Source organism: Lycorma delicatula, chromosome 6, assembly GCF_047948215.1.
Source record: "Lycorma delicatula isolate Av1 chromosome 6, ASM4794821v1, whole genome shotgun sequence".
NCBI classification, from domain to species: Eukaryota; Metazoa; Arthropoda; class Insecta; order Hemiptera; family Fulgoridae; genus Lycorma; species Lycorma delicatula.
The window spans coordinates 64,308,094-64,326,876 of record NC_134460.1 but is presented as its reverse complement, the minus strand read 5'-3'; the positions used below and the strand labels follow the sequence as shown (position 1 = coordinate 64,326,876).

Sequence of the window (18,783 nt, the reverse complement as noted above, 5' to 3'; positions counted from 1 at the left end):
GACAGAGAATAACACATTTACAAGTTATGAAACGTGGCGTGAAAGCTGCAAGGATCTGAGGGGAAAGCATTAAAAAGAGATACTTGAAGAGCTGCTGCCAATCAATCTTCAGACTGAGCACTATAGATGAAGATGTACTGTATACTGAATTACTTTACTATTATACGGTAACTCAATGCAATTAATTAAATTATCAATTATTGATGTACTCATACACATACTCTCTCTCTCTCTTTTATCTTCATATTATTCAAAAATCATTAAGTGTTTAAGCTTGATTTTATTTTTTTTCCTTTCAGTATTTATAAGAATACATTTCTTATTATTCTGATCACTTACTATAGTATATTATAATGTTTTACAAAACCTAATATGGTGTAATATGGGATTGATAAGTTAAAATTTGATTAATAGAAAAAATGAATTCATCCCCATCATTTCATGTTAAATATTTTCTAAGCTGCTTCACAAAAACTTGAATTATTTTATTGCAAACTTTTTTATTTCCTTTTGTTTAATCTTCATAATACTGAGGATGAAATTAAAAAGAAACAAACACATTCATAAAATTTATGTCATTCATGAAATCACAGAAATAATCTAACTAAAAATAATAAAAAGAAAACAAAAACAACAAACCAAGATTAATTGAAGAGAATCCCAACCAGTACTTAAAAGGATTTGGAATTACAATCGTAGTTGAATTGAAATTAACAAAATACACCATCAAAATTGGTAAAGATGCAACTGATGGGAATAATAACTTATACCTCCACTGGAGATCTAATACATCATCAGCAAAACCAAGCAGCACCATACAGCATATAGAAAGAAGTGCAGCTATCAGCTCAACAAACTTTGAAAAACCATACAAATAATGATTATACATTAACTAATAATATACAATTAATTTAACAAACATGAACAATGAATAAAAGAGTGTAATATTAGAAACACTTTCTTTGGATAGAGGAATTCCATGTCAATTCATCCAATGTAGTTCAGTGTTTGACAGTAAAAATAGAGTATTACCTCAGAATTCTTTCGGACATCCATTTTTATGAAAATTTGTGATTAACCTTATATGCCTAATCACAAAATTGAATCCCTCTGCTTCAAAAGTTATATGTTTCTGATGTGTGCTTTTTGTTTTTTGAGGGTGAACACTACCCCTTGTTAAAAAAAATTCAAAAACCATAGATTTAAATGTTTCATAGATTGAAATCATGTTTAAATATGTAGAGTAAACATTCTTTTATGTTGTGGAATATAATTTATGATGTTTTACTACGTTTCAACCCTTAGAAACCAACCCCTTATGATGAAATTTAAAAAAAAATTAGTTATCAACAGTTTGAAATGTTTTAATGGTGCATATCTCTTTACTGTTTTAATATAATTTATGGCAATATTTTAACCCTTAATAACCACCCCTTATGAAAAATTGTTAAAATTATAGATGTGTTTTGTAGCTAAAAATCATTTAAATGTGTAGAATAAACATTTTTCCACATTCTGAAACATAATTTATGATGTGTTTTCCATAAATGTAAGGTTTTTGAGTTATTTGTGAAAATTTTTCAATGGATGGATGAAAAATCCACATTTTCAATCACAAATAACTCAAAAAATATTGACCCTACAAAAAACTTTTATAGAACATTTTTTGCTTAGAATTTATTCCTCCATCGATTTCTGTGGTTATTTTGAATGTAATAATTTCTACCCCCAAGAAGGCGTGAGATCCACCCCCAGGGTAAAAGCACACATCAGCACTATATAACTTTTGTTCCTTGCACTAGTCCCTAATAACTGTCCAAATTTCACATCAATTGGTTTTGTCAAAAAAGAATTCTGAGCGAGAAACTGTCAAACACTAAACTAATGGTGGTTGCATGACCATTTTTGATTTTCATAATTTTTTTATATTCATTCTCTCATATTTTAAGAGTTCAAATCAATTTTTCTTAAGTTGTTTGTACACACTAGCTTAAATTTTGCAATGCTATCATAAAAACTTTTGCATTTTTTGGCATTTGTGGTTTTTCCAAAATCCCGGAAACTAATTGAGTTCAATACATCGTAAAACTTACTACATAGTATTTTATGTGCATCATTTTCCCTCCTTGTATAATTATGCCCTAACATCAGATCTGAATTAGAGTATTTAGAATGGAAACTTTATAAATTTTAACACAAGTATTTTACAGTGAACGGAACAGACATTATTTCTAATATTTATATCCCTTCTTAACCTAGTTCTAGAGATCCTGTTTATGAATTTTGAAGTTTGATGTCCTCTTTCTTTATTTCTAATAAAAAGCCAAACTTGCAGTATTTTTCAAAATGTACAATTTTTGGCACCTTATATCTTAGATAGAGAAGGTAATACAACACTGATATTCAATTGATAAGCAAGATACTCTAGTTACAATATGCCCAAAAAATTGTAAAACCTGAAAGTATAATTTCTTCTTTAAGAAGAACCAAATCTTGTACTTACAAACTATTAAAATTTTAGAATTATATCTTTGTTTAGCCATAAAGTTAACTGGATAAAAATAAATAGAGTATCTTGCTTGTCAGTTGAATAATAATGTTGTAATTTTTACTCCAAATTTTATTCCACTCTTGTAGGGCTACATATATAGACCTATATTAAGAAAATTAACTATGTTAACTTATTCTTGTGTTTATATTTATGAATATGCAATCTTTATTAAAAGAAATTGTCACCTATTCTTAAAAAAATAACATCTATCTTTATCAAAACAGACATCAGAAATTTTGTTTAAAACTTAATACAATACTCTGGCATAAAAGAAAGAGCCAGAGCTAATTATACATATTTTCCAATTTTTTAATAAATTCTCTCACCAGTTTATTTAAAATTCAGTTTAAAGATTTTCTTTTATAGAAACAGTATTTCCCTGTTGATGAATCTTTAAATAATACTAACTGAAAAAAAATAAACACAATTTATCTGTAGCCTATTCAATGTGTTCATAAACATATGCTCCAAAAAACTTTTCAATAGTGGCTTCTGATTATAAATTAGTTTATACTAACTTTTTATATTCAATGTATGTTCCTTAATATTATTTCATGTGTTTGTATTTAAATAACATGGATTTTAGATATATCTATTTTTTTATCTTATAATTTTTTTTATGTTTATAATCTTTCTTATAATATTATAAGAAAGGCCTCATTATTTAATGAGATCTATCTAATGTAGATTTACATAAAAATTATAATAAAAAATTGACTTATTTATTACAATTTAATATATTTTTGGAAATGCATTCCATTTTTAAGTTTAATGATAAAAACAGGTAAGAAAACAGTGTTTGAATGTAATTAACTACATATTATGGTTAAGAGATAAAAAAACAGAAAGAAATTATGTAACACTTGATGATTCATTCATGAATTCCTAATGAGTTTAACCAAGCCTAAGGGCAGTTTTATAAATTGAAAAGGTTTTTTTAAATTTATGTGTCTTAATTAGAAAACTTAAAATACTACTGGCAATAGAGAAAGTCCAATTATTTCTTTTTACAAATAATTAATATAAATAATGAAATTCTATTTTACTCATATTAGTATTAAAACTCTTGTTATTTCTACTTTCATTTTCATATTTATTAAAAATATTTTCTGAGGCATTTTTATGAGAACAACTTAACTGAATGAACGAAATCTCAATACTTTGCAGATATAAAAATCGTAATGATAATGAAATAACACTAAAAATATATTTATAACAATTTTACAAGACAAAGTATTTAGAATAAATGAATACAACCTAATAAATTAATAATTTTTAAAATAAATGTCTCACAACTGTGATGATTACAACAGCTAGTACTTTAAATGTAAAAAGATAAGATAATAGAAAATTAAAAATAACATGCTTACCTCATGATGTGGGAAGACATCATTATTCATAAATTTATGACTAAAAGGTACAGGAATAAATAAGAATAATGCAATAAGGAACATGCATCCAGAGACAACTCCTAACGCCTCAGGTCTAGAAAAGAAACATAAATAGTATTAAATAAATAAACTCTGAGTGATTAATAATTTCATAAAAATTTTTAAATAATCAGCTGCAGATCTATTGTTAAATTACGGTATATTATTTGAATTGATAAAATTCATAAAATTTAGTGGATAAATGAATTTAAGAAATACTGCTCAATTTAGAAATGAAAAATTTGTACATTTAATAAAGCCTGCAAAGAATATTTGTATCAATTATTCTTAATAATTATTTGTGATCAGATTCTTTCATTTCATGGTGGGAAAAAATAATGCTGGATGAATTATGTGAACCTGAGGATTTTAACAACAAAATAAAAAATATAATTTATCAATGTTTTAATATATAATGATAGTAAATATAATGCTATTTATTAGTGTAACTTCATTTTTTCAAATTACTTATCAAACAATTTAAATAACATATGTTCTGCACCATTTTTTATATACTGCTATACTATGTATTACAGATTTTGAATTATGTTGATTGGGATTAAGGCTCTTATTTATTTTTGTATGGAAGCTGAGTTCATTACTGTTATTGATGTACATTCTAGGCTTTGGATATCGCTAAAAAAAAATAGTCCTATACACTTTGAGAACCATGTACCCTAAAAACATCTCTTAAAACACTGGATGCTCGGATGGTGTGGGCTATTTCTCCATCCTGCTGGAACCATACTTCATTGAAGTATATCCAATGATGAAGCAGTTCAGGAACGAGGAAATCTTATAACACTGTTGTGTATTGGTCAGAATTGATTGCAATCATGTGACTTTTATCTTCATAGAAATAAAGGCATATGATCCGAAATTTGTTAGAGCACACCAAGCAGTTATACTTTCACCTGCTCCAATACACTATCTGGTCTCTGCCATGTAATTGCTAATTAATGTTTATCTACTGTTATAAAATGTCAAAGAAACACACAGAATCATGTTTAAATAGGTATAAACACCCATAAAACATGTTCAGTCAAATGTAATTTTGGCTGGCTCTTAATAAACCCATCAAGCGAAAAGCTTTTCCACACCTAAAACAGGTAAAATGTAGTTTTAACCATAGTTTTAAACCGTAGACATGGTTTATTGAGATTTTTACAAGCTTGTGTACCTTTAGTTGGTTATTTAACATGACCTTATGGACTTTTGTTGCAATTTTGTCGGTCATAGACAAAATTTTTGTGTATTCTAAGAATTAATCATCATGAAAGGATCAATGACCACATTTAAATACAGCAGCCCACTTTTATACAGTGAAAAAAAGAGGGAAGAATCCTTTAAAGCAGAATCTAATTCTTTTTGTTTGTCCGTTGGGGTTAAACTTTTTAAAACAAAATTCTTTAAAACAGTTCAAACTTCAATTTTAAACATTTATTGGAAAATGTCAAAACTTGTTTGCTTTACTCTATCACTACAAACAACCAACTAAACATACGTGTTTGAAACATGACATACTTGACAAATATCATAGATATTTGGTCATACTTGCGCCATCCCTGTTCTCAGGCTGAGAGTTTCTGAACAACTCTCATACCATTGGTTTTTCATATTGTTTGAAAGAACTGAACTTTAAGATGTCCAATGTAATCTTTGATGAAATCCAAACACGTTTATCAATAAATCTGAAATGATTTTGTATATTTTATTTGTTGTTAACAGGAAACAAAATACTAACCTTCCACTCATAAAAATGTGGAAACTTTTGTGTAAATGTTGATTAATATGTGTTCATAATACATATTTTCTGCCAGTCTACATAATTATTTTTATTCCAAATTTTATGTATCATGTTGACAATAAATGAAAACATGCAGTCCTCTACAACAAATCACAACTGTTAAATACTTAATTTTGTTATTGAGTTCCTCAAAGTAGTCAGCTGATAAGGGCTATATATTTAAAACACAATTTGCACAAAAAAGCTGTATGTTTGCGTAGAGTATTATACATGATGTCACATGCAAAGTTTGTTGACTATTCTAAATTTTCTACTAATTTTAAAATGGCATTTGTTGTTGACTTTGGATATAGTAATTTGATGAAAAATGTTAATTATTTTCTTCATGTAATGGGGAAAAGAGTAAATTAGTGTGTAATTTGTTGGCAAGTGTGATAATGTATGAAACTGTCTGATATAACCTGGAAACACATTTCTGGGTAGTTAAAAAGCTAGTTTTTTTAATATTTGCTTGCTCATAGGTTTTGATTATATTGATCAGTACCCTTTAACACATTTAGGGAATACATAACTACAAAGACAAAAGGTTAATTTCATTCTTATTTTGGTTGGAACTGATTTCATTCTTAAATAATTGTTTAGAAAGCTTCCTGAAAATCATAACTGAATTTTTAGAATTCTTCTAGATTCTATCACACACCTTGAGTATTAAGAATTAAACTGAGATAGACGGTACAATATAAGTACCTATCTAAAAAAAATCTTAAAACAAAATTTAATAGATAGAACGTAATAAAAATCAGCATCTTGTAACTGTATTCCATCAGATTTTATAAAAAGTAAATATTTTATCTATCATAATGATATTTTAAGAAATAATGATCAGAATACATAACCAGTCAGATAACCATCTACTGATCAATAACTAACTAGAATTTTTTATTTCATATTACTGTAAATATTTAATGAACTCTTTCTTAAAAGTTTAGCAGGTTGATTACATTTTATTGTCTTTATTTTACAACATATTTTATCACAAATTATTTTAAAAATAAACTGAAATATGTATACTGTAAAGGCAGTCAGTTCCTATTGCAAAAGAATATTTATTTTCAATTAGGGATCTTTCCTGTTAATTAACAATATTTTTTAAAAAAGACGCACACAGAAACCATGCACCTAGCAATGACCTGTTGAGTATTACTAACATAAGAGATAAATCTGCTTCACAGTCTAACCTGAAAACGAATATAATAGCAACGAATTAAATACGAAACAAAATACGTAAAAGTGCTGTACTTACACTTTGTCTTTAGTCTGTTTGTTCATATCAGTACCAAATAAATTTGCTTTTATAAATTTATCTCGTAACTTTGGTATTAAGTTCACTGTAAAATTGTAAACAGCTATAGATATAGCTAAATTCACAGCTAAAGGAAACCAAAGTTCCCAGGAACTATAAGTATCCGCCATCATGTAAAGGTAAAGACAGTTTGAAGTATTCACACTTTATTATCATAAACCACAATTATTTAGAGAGAATTCAGTTTTCTGATAAAAAAATCGCCACATTTCAGTCATGTCAGCAAGTGCTACATCACATAACCTATCCGAACATCGAGCCGGCGCGTGTAGGGTCGAATTATGTTCTTTCGATACCATCGACTTACAGCATACAATTGATACAAATCGATGAAACAGTTAAATAATTATAAAATGCTATTGAAAATGAAATAAATTCTTTTATTTAGAATAAAAGAATTCTATTTAATCGATTAATAACTGAATTAAATGGTAAATTATCAAAGTAAACTAAAGAAGACCTGAAAGTATAATAATTAACTCATAATACAAGCCATGCCTAGCAGTTATAATACAGTATTAATGAAATTTTCAAAACAGTCAAATAGTAAACGGTGCAATGGTGCTTGCAGTACTTCTAACCAGCCAAGGATTTTTATTTCTGTTTTTATTTCAGTCAAAAAAAGAAATAAATTACAAAAAAATTATAATAAAAACTATTTATGACTCTTTTGAATAATTTTTTACTGTTGCAAAAGGAAATATATGCTAAATAAGTTTAAAGCAAACTAACATACCATGACTATATAATAACATGAATTTTATATGCTTTTATAATTATGTAATACAAAACCTATTATTTCAATGTATAATATATGTTGAAATAATATTAAGTGAGTTCAAATATTCGACCTTCAGAAGAAACTGATTTAATGCATAATTTAAATTTGTTCAGAAATTATGTTTAATTTTGGTATGTTATTCGGAAAAATGTTTACCATATTTTAATAAATTTTGTAGCAAAATTAAGTTCAAAGAATTGTTTTCATGATTTAGTTTTAGCAAAACATTATTTTCCCAGTAATTAAACACCTATTTATATAAGGACATAAAATGAATCACAAAATAAACTTTATAGCCAAAAATAAATGTAATAAACAAATAACATTTTTTATAACTGTATCAACAAAAACACATCTACAAAATACACAAAAGCCAACAATGACAGATAGAAAAAATCAATCATATCTCAAACTATTATCCTCGCAATAAATTATGTTTATAGAAATATGATACACAGACTAAACAACATATCATTGTCACCTGAAGATCACACACAAAAGTTTAACACTATAAAATACATAGAATAAACAAACTAATATAACAGCACACTAATTGACACTTCTACATAAAATAAATTCATAGTTCTGCAAACAATAGGATCTTGCTCTCTATGCATTGAATTTAACAATTTGAGCTTTGTGAAAACATTGAATTTATAAATTAATTATTAAAATAAAGCCCACATCAAATTCTAACTGACTGTATAAAGTTTAATAATGCTAAAAATAATCTTGTAAAATTAGCAGTATTGTAAGCACTAATTTCGCTATGGAGAGGTCCTTCCATTATATCCATTTTTTCTATTGTTGTGTATATTACATTCAATTTTTTTTGTATTAAGTAAATAAGTTGATAGATGGAAAGTGATAAAAATAAGTTTATTAAAAACCATTTTTGGATTAAATATTTAATAGTATATTGAGAAGGCATGATGTAGTAGGAGAGTAGTTATGCACACACACACACACACACACACACACACACACACACACACACACACACACACACACACACACACACACACACACACACACACACACACACACACACACACGCACACACACACATGCGCGCGCATGCATACACAAAATTAATAACATGTGTAAAATAATATAAATGAAAAAAACTAACATCATTTAAATTTAATAGAAACAAAATGTTAAATTATGTTGTTTATAAAATTCATCTACGCTAATGAAAACTAGAAATGAAATGACTTCATGAAAATCATCTAGGTTCATGGAAACAAAGGATTGAATAAGTTTCTTTAAAAAATTAATCTAAGTTAATAGAAAGAAGGTTTTGAATTCTTTTTGTAACACTATTCATTTACAATTTTATTTTAATGAATAATAAGTATAAAGCATTGAGCGCCCGATGCTTTATACTTATTCAAATTTAATAATCAAAATTTGATTATTATTCAAATTTAATGATCAGACTGAATTGCCATAAGTACAAGCCATTTTCTTAAATTTGTTATATGTTTAAAATTAGCATTATTTATATAAAATTCACCTACATACCTATTTTTTTTTCATTTTTCTATTTTTTCTGTTTTGTTTAATATTGTATCTATTTCTCATTTCACAAAAAGAAAAAGTACATGATTAATGACAATTTTTGTTTGATTAATTTTCATATATTTATTTCCACTATTTGGAACAAAGATTAAATATTTAAAAAAAGATATAGCTTAGTAAGTAAATTCAAATCTAGTAATTCTTCAGAATAAACTCAACGAAAGTTAACCTATCTTGACTATCATTCTTAATGTTTCTTTGATTCCTTTCATAAAGACAGTACTCACAAAAATCAAATTCTATCGGAATATTTTTAAAAAACCAAATGTAAACAATTGGATACATTGGCCAATTGATGTGTAATAAATTTTTTGGAAAGATTGTTCATAATATTATTATTGGATTAATGAAAATAAAATCAATTAATTGTTACTTATAAATGTAATTAATATTATTATTTATTTATATAAAGGAAGCCTCAGACTTTTATTATTCATGAAATAAATTATAAATGAATATTGTAAAGAAAATTACTCTTTTAATATGAAAATTGAATAATATGAAAATTATTACTTTTTTTGTATGTGTAGTATATCTAAGTTGTTTCTGTTGGTTGATTTGTGATTTGTATCTATAAAATGGTTGGAAAATGTTGAGTCCATGATGCTATGGAGCGCTTTTAAGTGTTCATTGTAAATTTGTTTGAACTCTGTTCTATTTGACCAATGTTTCACACTTTAAGATGGATAAATTCAGTTTTGTATATTCCAGGGGCATTGAAATTTGTTTGATGATTGTGTTCTATATGTTTTGTTTACTGTTTACTGCTTGTTTTACTGTTCTGAAAGCCATGTTGTATCCAAATTTTAAATAAAAGCAAATTAAAAAAAAATATTTTCAAACTTTTTAGCCATCATTTCCTGATATGAATAAAATTATTCAATTAAAATATAATTTTTTACAAAAAATTTGTGATTTGTCACAGTTTAACCCTAAAGTATATAAATAATTATAATTTTCATAATAAAAAAAATATGACTGAATTAAAGAATAATTTTTTAACAGAGAATAAGAAAGATCAAAAAAATGATAACAAAAGATTAATAAAGTAAATTTTTTAAGAAAGAAAACCAAGACTAAAAAATGAAGAATTAAACGAATATCAAGAACTGCCATGAAAATTTCTACTGCCAGGGAGCTGATTTGAATTCACACCAAGGAATCAAGCAAGCCGACATAGTAGCACATGAAGCAAGTTCAGACAACAACACTCTCACTCTCAACCAACTTTAAGTATGTCTTTGAAATAATTTTAAATTGTATATTTTTTAAATAACCAGTTTTCTATTAAAATCAACTATTTATTCATCAAAATGTTTTGTACCACATTGGATTGTCACTCACACATATTAATTTTGATCTTGCTAGCGTATTAGAAAGTAGGTTAAAAATCATTGATGATGTTTTAATCATCCTGCCACCGACAGATACAAAGAGTGAGTTAAATGAAAGCACTTAAAAAAAATCCCTTTTGGCACGCCGGAAGGTGGAGGTAGATTTCATCAGTGCTAAGTAGGGGATAAAAAAGATTTCCAACTTAAAGTTAAGAAAAACTTCAGATTTACTCAAAACAACAGTTGCATGAGAAAAAAGGTTTTCACATGTGTAACATATGACAAGCCCCATCTTCTTACAATTCCAGCAACATTTTGGTCATCCCTTGCTGTAAAAGTTGGTCATATCAAAAATTGTTTCAAAAACAAAAGTTTCTGGTAATACTTAGAGGACTAACGACCACTTTAAACCGATTTGATACTGTGCCTATTAAGGGAGGTATGATTCTTTTTTATTTTAAAAAACCCACTTTTCAACCTGCTGGGCCAATGGTTGGTGATATAAAAAAAAATTACTTAGATAAGTTTTAGGCCCTTATCCGAAGAATAGTAGGAATTTTAAACAAATATGATATTTTACTTAATGTAGAATTTATAGCAATATTTTGCTTTTTTGAAAAACCTTCCTCCATCACCACCCCTACGGTCTGATTTTGGCCATTAACTAACTCAACTGAGATTTTTGGATGAGTTATTTTTAAGGAACAATTTGAAAGTGATTGATGCAAAAATAACGGTAGTTATCGTGTCCACAAGAAAGTGAAATATATAAATTGAAAGTATATTAAACTTTTGAGCTGACAATGGTTTTGGGGTCTGGGGGATGTGAAATGCAGAATTTTCCAGAAGTCAAATCATGGTACCCATTACAATAGGTAGCTTTCTTATGAAATTTACCTAAAAGAAACAGTGAAACATTATGAAATATATAAGTACGTAACATCAGTGTACTAAGTGACCAGGTGCAATTTACATCTAGCTCACTGCTCAACTACATTTTCAACACTTATAATCATAACTCATAAAAGTGCCAGCATTAAAATCTGCTGATATCAGAATAAAAACAGGAGCATCAGTCATTGAAGATAATTGTAAGAACAGCTAAATGTTTGATTTATTAAATTTTGTTCAGTTTTGTTTCAAAAAGAGGACGGTTGGGTTTTATAATTAGTTGTTTACAGGTGAACTTGTGTATTTGTTTGATTCCAGTTCATAATGGTGAATACATGTCTCGTCACAGGTTAGAACACTGTAAAGAAGTATAACCTTGCTGCTGACATTGTTGTTTCAGCTCTATGCACACGCAAAGTCTTGTCTCTTAATGGTGATTTGTCAACTCTCTTAAACCCATCTTGAATTTGCTTTACGTACTTGAGCTTCTTGAAGATAATGTTATGAACTGTACCAACATTTATTTGTAATTTTTCAACTATAATCTCAACTGTAATCTGTAATCTGTCACTCTTCTTCAATGAGAGTCTTTTTTTTCTTTTTTTCTTTGTAGCGGTGGTGAATCCATTTTACAGATGCCATATGGCAGTTTCAAGATTGCTAACAGGTTCTGCAAGATGTTGTTAAATGAGGTACGTGTACCTGTGCACTACCGACCGAACCTACACCCCTGATTAGCTGCCCTTCCTGAGAGAGAGTCCACCCTTCAATGAGAGAGTCTATGTGAGTTTCAAGTGCTGGAATTGTAGATTTGATTGGACGTCCAGAATGGTCCTCATCAGTCACTGAAGTTTGACTATTTTTAGGTTTTTCTATCCACTTGCAAAAATTTCTGCAGTTCATACAATCTGTCCATATTGTTTTCTCACTTGACAGTAAATTTTAACTGGTTTTTCATCTTCTGAAAGCAAAAAGCAGATCACTGCATGCTGTTCAATTAATTTGCTAACTTCAAGAAGACTTGCCATCATAAAATGAGATTTTGATGTTATAAACAAACAGCTGATCAAAAGTCACAGGGTGGTTACCAACTTACTGTTCTGACAGTAGGTTTCTGTCTTTAATTATTGAATGACCCTTGTAATGAAAATTGCTATTTGTTATTCTAATGTAACGAAAGCATCTGTTGGGATACAGATTCTTGTTCTATTGGGTATATATTGGGGAGAAAGTAAGGCAGGGTCTAGATCTTTTTTCTTAACAAAGGTTCATCTATTTTTCTTGCAGACGCTGGGTCTTACTGATATTACCATATGTACAATTGAAATCCTACATCTGTAGTAGATAGGAAACTCAGCTCTATACGACATTGATCAAGTAGAGATCAAATTTGACATGATCATCTTCACACTTAATTGTATGACTACAGAGTAAGCAAGATATTGGAGATATGTAGAGGAAAAACTTGGGTAATGCAAACTAATATCTTAAATCATTGCTAAATTTTAAATCAGTAGTATGGTAAAGAAAATGGTGATGCACAAATTCATATAGCTCACTTTATTGAATAACTATATAACACCGTTACATCATAATTTATCCAATCATTGAATATATTAATGCAGATTGATTATTCAATCTAAGTATTGTTTCAGATTATCCTTATGTCATTTGGGAAATCTATATCATATTCATCTGTTTCTTGGCAGAATGATGACTACAAGATAGAATGATAATTTAAAGATTACTGATAATCTTATAATTTACCATAATACAGTGTATTAGAAAAGTAATTATACATGCAGTACAATACATAACATCACCTTACCTTAGAGTTGGTAATAGTCACCATAAAAATCCAGACATATCTCACTCAACGCCAAACGCCAAACGCCAAACGCCAAACGCCAAACGCCTAACGCCTAACGCCTAACGCCTAACGCCAAACGCCAAACGCCAAAAGCAAAACGCCAAACGCCAAACGCCAAACGCCAAACGCCAAACGCCTTACGCCTAACGCCAAACGCCAAACGCCTAACGCCTAACGCCTAACGCCTCACGCCTCACGCCTAACGCCTCACGCCTAACGCCAAACGCCAAACGCCAAACGCCTAACACCTAACGCCTAACGCCTAACGCCTAACGCCAAACGCCTAACGCCTAACGCCTAACGCCAAACGCCAAACGCCAAACACCAAACACCAAACACCAAACGCCTAACGCCTAACGCCAAACGCCAAACGCCAAACGCCAAACGCCAAACGCCAAACGCCAAACGCTAAACGCCAAACGCCTTACGCCAAACGCCAAACGCCAAACGCCAAACGCCATACGCCTAACGCCTAACGCCAAACGCCTAACGCCTAACGCCTAACGCCTAACGCCAAACGCCTAACGCCTAACGCCAAACGCCTAACGCCTAACGCAAAACGCCAAACGCCAAACGCCAAACGCCTAACGCCTAACGCCAAACGCCAAACGCCAAAGCCATACGCCAAACGCCATACGCCTAACGCCATACGCCTTACGCATTACGCCAAACGCCAAACGCCAAACGCCAAACGCCAAACGCCATACGCCATACGCCAAACGCCAAACGCCATACGCCAAACGCCATACGCCTAACGCCATACGCCTTACGCATTACGCCAAACGCCAAACGCCAAACGCCAAACGCCAAACGCCAAACGTCTAACGCAAAACGCCTAACGCCTAACGCCAAACGCCAAACGCCAAACGCCTTACGCCTTACGCCAAACGCCAAACGCCAAACGCCATACGCCAAACGCCATACGCCTAACGCCATACGCCTTACGCATTACGCCAAACGCCAAACGCCAAACGCCAAACGCCATACGCCATACGCCATACGCCAAACGCCAAACGCCATAGCCTAACGCCTAACGCCTAACGCCAAACGCCAAACGCCAAACGCCATACGCCAAACGCCATACGCCTAACGCCTAACGCCAAACGCCAAACGCCAAAGCCATACGCCAAACGCCATACGCCTAACGCCATACGCCTTACGCATTACGCCAAACGCCAAACGCTAAACGCCAAACGCCAAACGCCAAACGCCATACGCCATACGCCAAACGCCAAACGCCATACACCAAACGCCATACGCCTAACGCCATACGCCTTACGCATTACACCAAACGCCAAACGCCAAACGCCAAACGCCATACGTCTAACGCAAAACGCCTAACGCCTAACGCCTAACGCCAAACGCCAAACGCCAAACGCCAAACGCCTTACGCCTTACGCCAAACGCCAAACGCCAAACGCCATACGCCAAACGCCATACGCCTAACGCCATACGCCAAACGCCATACGCCATACGCCAAACGCCAAACGCCATACGCCAAACGCCATACGCCTAACGCCATACGCCTTACGCATTACGCCAAACGCCAAACGCCAAACGCCAAACGCCATACGTCTAACGCAAAACGCCTAACGCCTAACGCCTAACGCCAAACGCCAAACGCCTTACGCCTTACGCCAAACGCCAAACGCCATACGCCAAACGCCAAACGCCAAACGCCAAACGCCATACGCCATACGCCAAACGCCATAGCCAAACGCCATACGCCTAACGCCAAACGCCAAACGCCTAACGCCTAACGCCAAACGAGAAACGCCAAACGCCAAACGCCAAACGCCATACGTCTAACGCAAAACGCCTAACGCCTAACGCCTAACGCCAAACGAGAAACGCCAAACGCCTTACGCCAAACGCCTTACGCCAAACGCCTTACGCCTTATGCCAAACGCCAAACGCCAAACGCCAAACGCCATACGTCTAACGCAAAACGCCTAACGCCTAACGCCTAACGCCTAACGCCTAACGCCTAACGCCAAACGCCAAACTCCTAACGCCAAACGCCTAACGCCAAACGCCAAACGCCAAACGCCATACGCCAAACGCCATACGCCTAACGCCATACGCCAAACGCCATACGCCTAATGCCTAACGCCTAACGCCTAACGCCTAACGCCAAACGCCAAACGCCAAACACCAAACACCAAACGCCTAACGCCTAACGCCAAACGCCAAACTCCAAACACCAAACACCAAACGCCTAACGCCTAACGCCAAACGCCAAATGCCAAAGCCAAACGCCAAACGCCAAACGCTAAACGCCAAACGCCAAACGCCATACGCCAAACGCCATACGCCTAACGCCAAACGCCAAACGCCTAACGCCTAACGCCAAACGAGAAACGCCAAACGCCAAACGCCTAACGCCAAACGAGAAACGCCAAACGCCAAACGCCTAACGCCTTATGCCAAACGCCAAACGCCAAACGCCAAACGCCATACGTCTAACGCAAAACGCCTAACGCCTAACGCCTAACGCCTAACGCCTAACGCCAAACGCCTTACGCCAAACGCCTTACGCCAAACGCCTTACGCCTTATGCCAAACGCCAAACGCCAAACGCCAAACGCCATACGTCTAACGCAAAACGCCTAACGCCTAACGCCTAACGCCAAACGCCAAACGCCAAACTCCTAACGCCAAACGCCTAACGCCATACGCCAAACGCCATACGCCTAGTGCCTAACGCCTAACGCCTAACGCCTAACGCCAAACGCCATACGCCTAACGCCAAACACCAAACGCCTAACGCCTAACGCCTAACGCCAAACGCCAAACGCCAAACGCCAAACGCCTAACGCTAAACGCCATATGCCATACGCCAAACGCCAAACGCCAAACGCCATACGCCAAACGCCATACGCCTAACGCCATACGCCTTACGCATTACGCCAAACGCCAAACGCCATACGCCTAACGCCATACGCCTTACGCATTACGCCAAACGCCAAACGCCAAACGCTAAACGCTAAACGCCAAACGCCAAACGCCAAACGCCATACGTCATACGCCAAACGCCAAACGCCATACGCCAAACGCCATACGCCTAACGCCATACGCCTTACGCATTACGCCAATCGCCAAACGCCATACGCCAAACGCCATACGCCTAACGCCATACGCCAGACGCCAAACGCCAAACGCCAAACGCCATACGCCATACGCCAAACGCCAAACGCCATACGCCAAACGCCTAACGCCTAACGCCAAACGCCAAACGCCAAACGCCAAACGCCATACGCCAAACGCCAAACGCCATACGCCTAACGCCAAAGCCTAACGCCTTATGCCTAACGCCAAACGCCAAACGCCAAACGCCAAACGCCTTACGCATTACGCCAAACGCCAAACGTCAAACGCCAAACGCCAAACGCCAAACGCCTTACGCCTTACGCCTTACGCCAAACGCCAAACGCCAAACGCCTAACGCCAAACGCCAAACGCCAAACGCCAAACGCCAAACGCCTAACGCCTAACGCCTAACGCCAAACGCCTAACGCCAAACGCCAAACACCAAACACCAAACACCAAACGCCTTACGCCTTACGCCAAACGCCAAACGCCATACGCCTAACGCCTAACGCCTAACGCCAAACGCCTAACGCCTAACGCCTAACGCCTAACGCCCAACGCCAAACGTCTAACGCAAAACGCCTAACGCCTAACGCCAATCGCCTTACGCCTTTCGCCAAACGCCAAACGCCAAACGCCATACGCCTAACGCCTAACGCCTAACGCCTAACGCCAAACGCCTAACGCCAAACGCCAAACGCCAAACGCCAAACGCCAAACGCCAAACACCAAACACCAAACACCAAACGCCTAACGCCTAACGCCAAACGCCAAACGCCAAACGCCAAACGCCATACGCCAAACGCCATACGCCAAACGCCATACGCCTAATGCCAAACGCCATACGCCAAACGCCATACGCCTAACGCCAAACACCAAACGCCTAACGCCTAATGCCTAACGCCTAACGCCAAACGCCTTACGCATTACGCCAAACGCCAAACGCTAAACGCCAAACGCCAAACGCCAAACGCCAAACGCCAAACGCCATACGCCATACGCCAAACGCCAAACGCCATACGCCAAACGCCTAACGCCTAACGCCAAACGCCAAACGCCATACGCCAAACGCCATACGCCTAACGCCAAACGCCAAACGCCAAATTCCATACGCCTAACGCCATACGCCAAACGCCATACGCCTAACGCCTAACGCCAAACGCCAAACGCCAAAGCCATACGCCTAACGCCAAACGCCATACGCCTAACGCCAAACGCCAAACTCCAAAGGCCTAACGCCTAACGCCAAACGCCTAACGTCAAACGCCAAACCCCAAACGCCATACGCCAAACGCCATATGCCTAACGCCAAACGCCTAACGCCTAACGACTAACGCCTAACGCCAAACACCAAACGCCAAACGCCAAACGCCAAACGCCATACGCCAAACGCCTAACGCCTAACGCCTTACGCCAAACGCCAAACGCCAAACGCCAAACGCCATACGCCAAACGCTAAACGCCAAACGCCAAACGCCATACGCCAAACGCCATACGCCTAACGCCATACGCCTTACGCATTACGCCAAACGCCAAACGCCAAACGCCATACGCCAAACGCCATACGCCTAACGCCATACGCCTTACGCATTACGCCAAACGCCAAACGCTAAACGCCAAACGCCAAACGCCTAACGCCTAACGCCAAACGCCAAACGCCTAACGCCTAACGCCAAACGCCATACGCCAAACGCCAAAGCCATACGCCAAACGCCATACGCCTAACGCCATACGCCAAACGCCAAACGCCTTACGCCTTACGCCAAACGCCAAACGCCAAACGCCATACGCCAAACGCCATACGCCTAACGCCATACGCCTTACGCATTACGCCTAACGCCTAACGCCAAACGCCAAACGCCTTACGCCTTATGCCAAACGCCAAACGCCAAACGCCATACGTCTAACGCAAAACGCCTAACGCCTAACGCCATACGCCTAACGCCAAACGCCAAACTCCAAAGGCCTAACGCCTAACGCCAAACGCCTAACGTCAAACGCCAAACCCCAAACGCCATACGCCAAACGCCATATGCCTAACGCCAAACGCCAAACGCCAAACGCCAAACGCCAAACGCCAAACGCCTTACGCCTTACGCCTTACGCCTTACGCCTTACGCCAAACGCCAAACGCCAAACGCC

At 35.5% G+C, this 18,783-nt stretch overlaps 1 protein-coding gene across 2 annotated transcripts in view; it reads right to left on the bottom strand.

Moving 5' to 3' along the window:
- The window catches only part of Alg7 (Alg7 dolichyl-phosphate N-acetylglucosaminephosphotransferase), a 37,178-nt gene extending 29,824 nt beyond the window's left edge, over window positions 1-7,354 (bottom strand). For both annotated transcript variants that reach the window (XR_012756911.1, XM_075369956.1), the window contains exons 1-3: window positions 7,032-7,354; window positions 3,922-4,036; window positions 640-856 (exon numbers count right to left, since the gene is read on the bottom strand). Coding sequence is in view for 1 of the 2 variants with exons in the window: in XM_075369956.1 (XP_075226071.1) it covers window positions 640-856; window positions 3,922-4,036; window positions 7,032-7,204 (505 nt within the window). In the remaining variant the exon portion in view is untranslated. The remainder of the gene's footprint in view (window positions 1-639; window positions 857-3,921; window positions 4,037-7,031) is intronic.
- Between the last annotated feature and the right edge of the window lie 11,429 nt (window positions 7,355-18,783).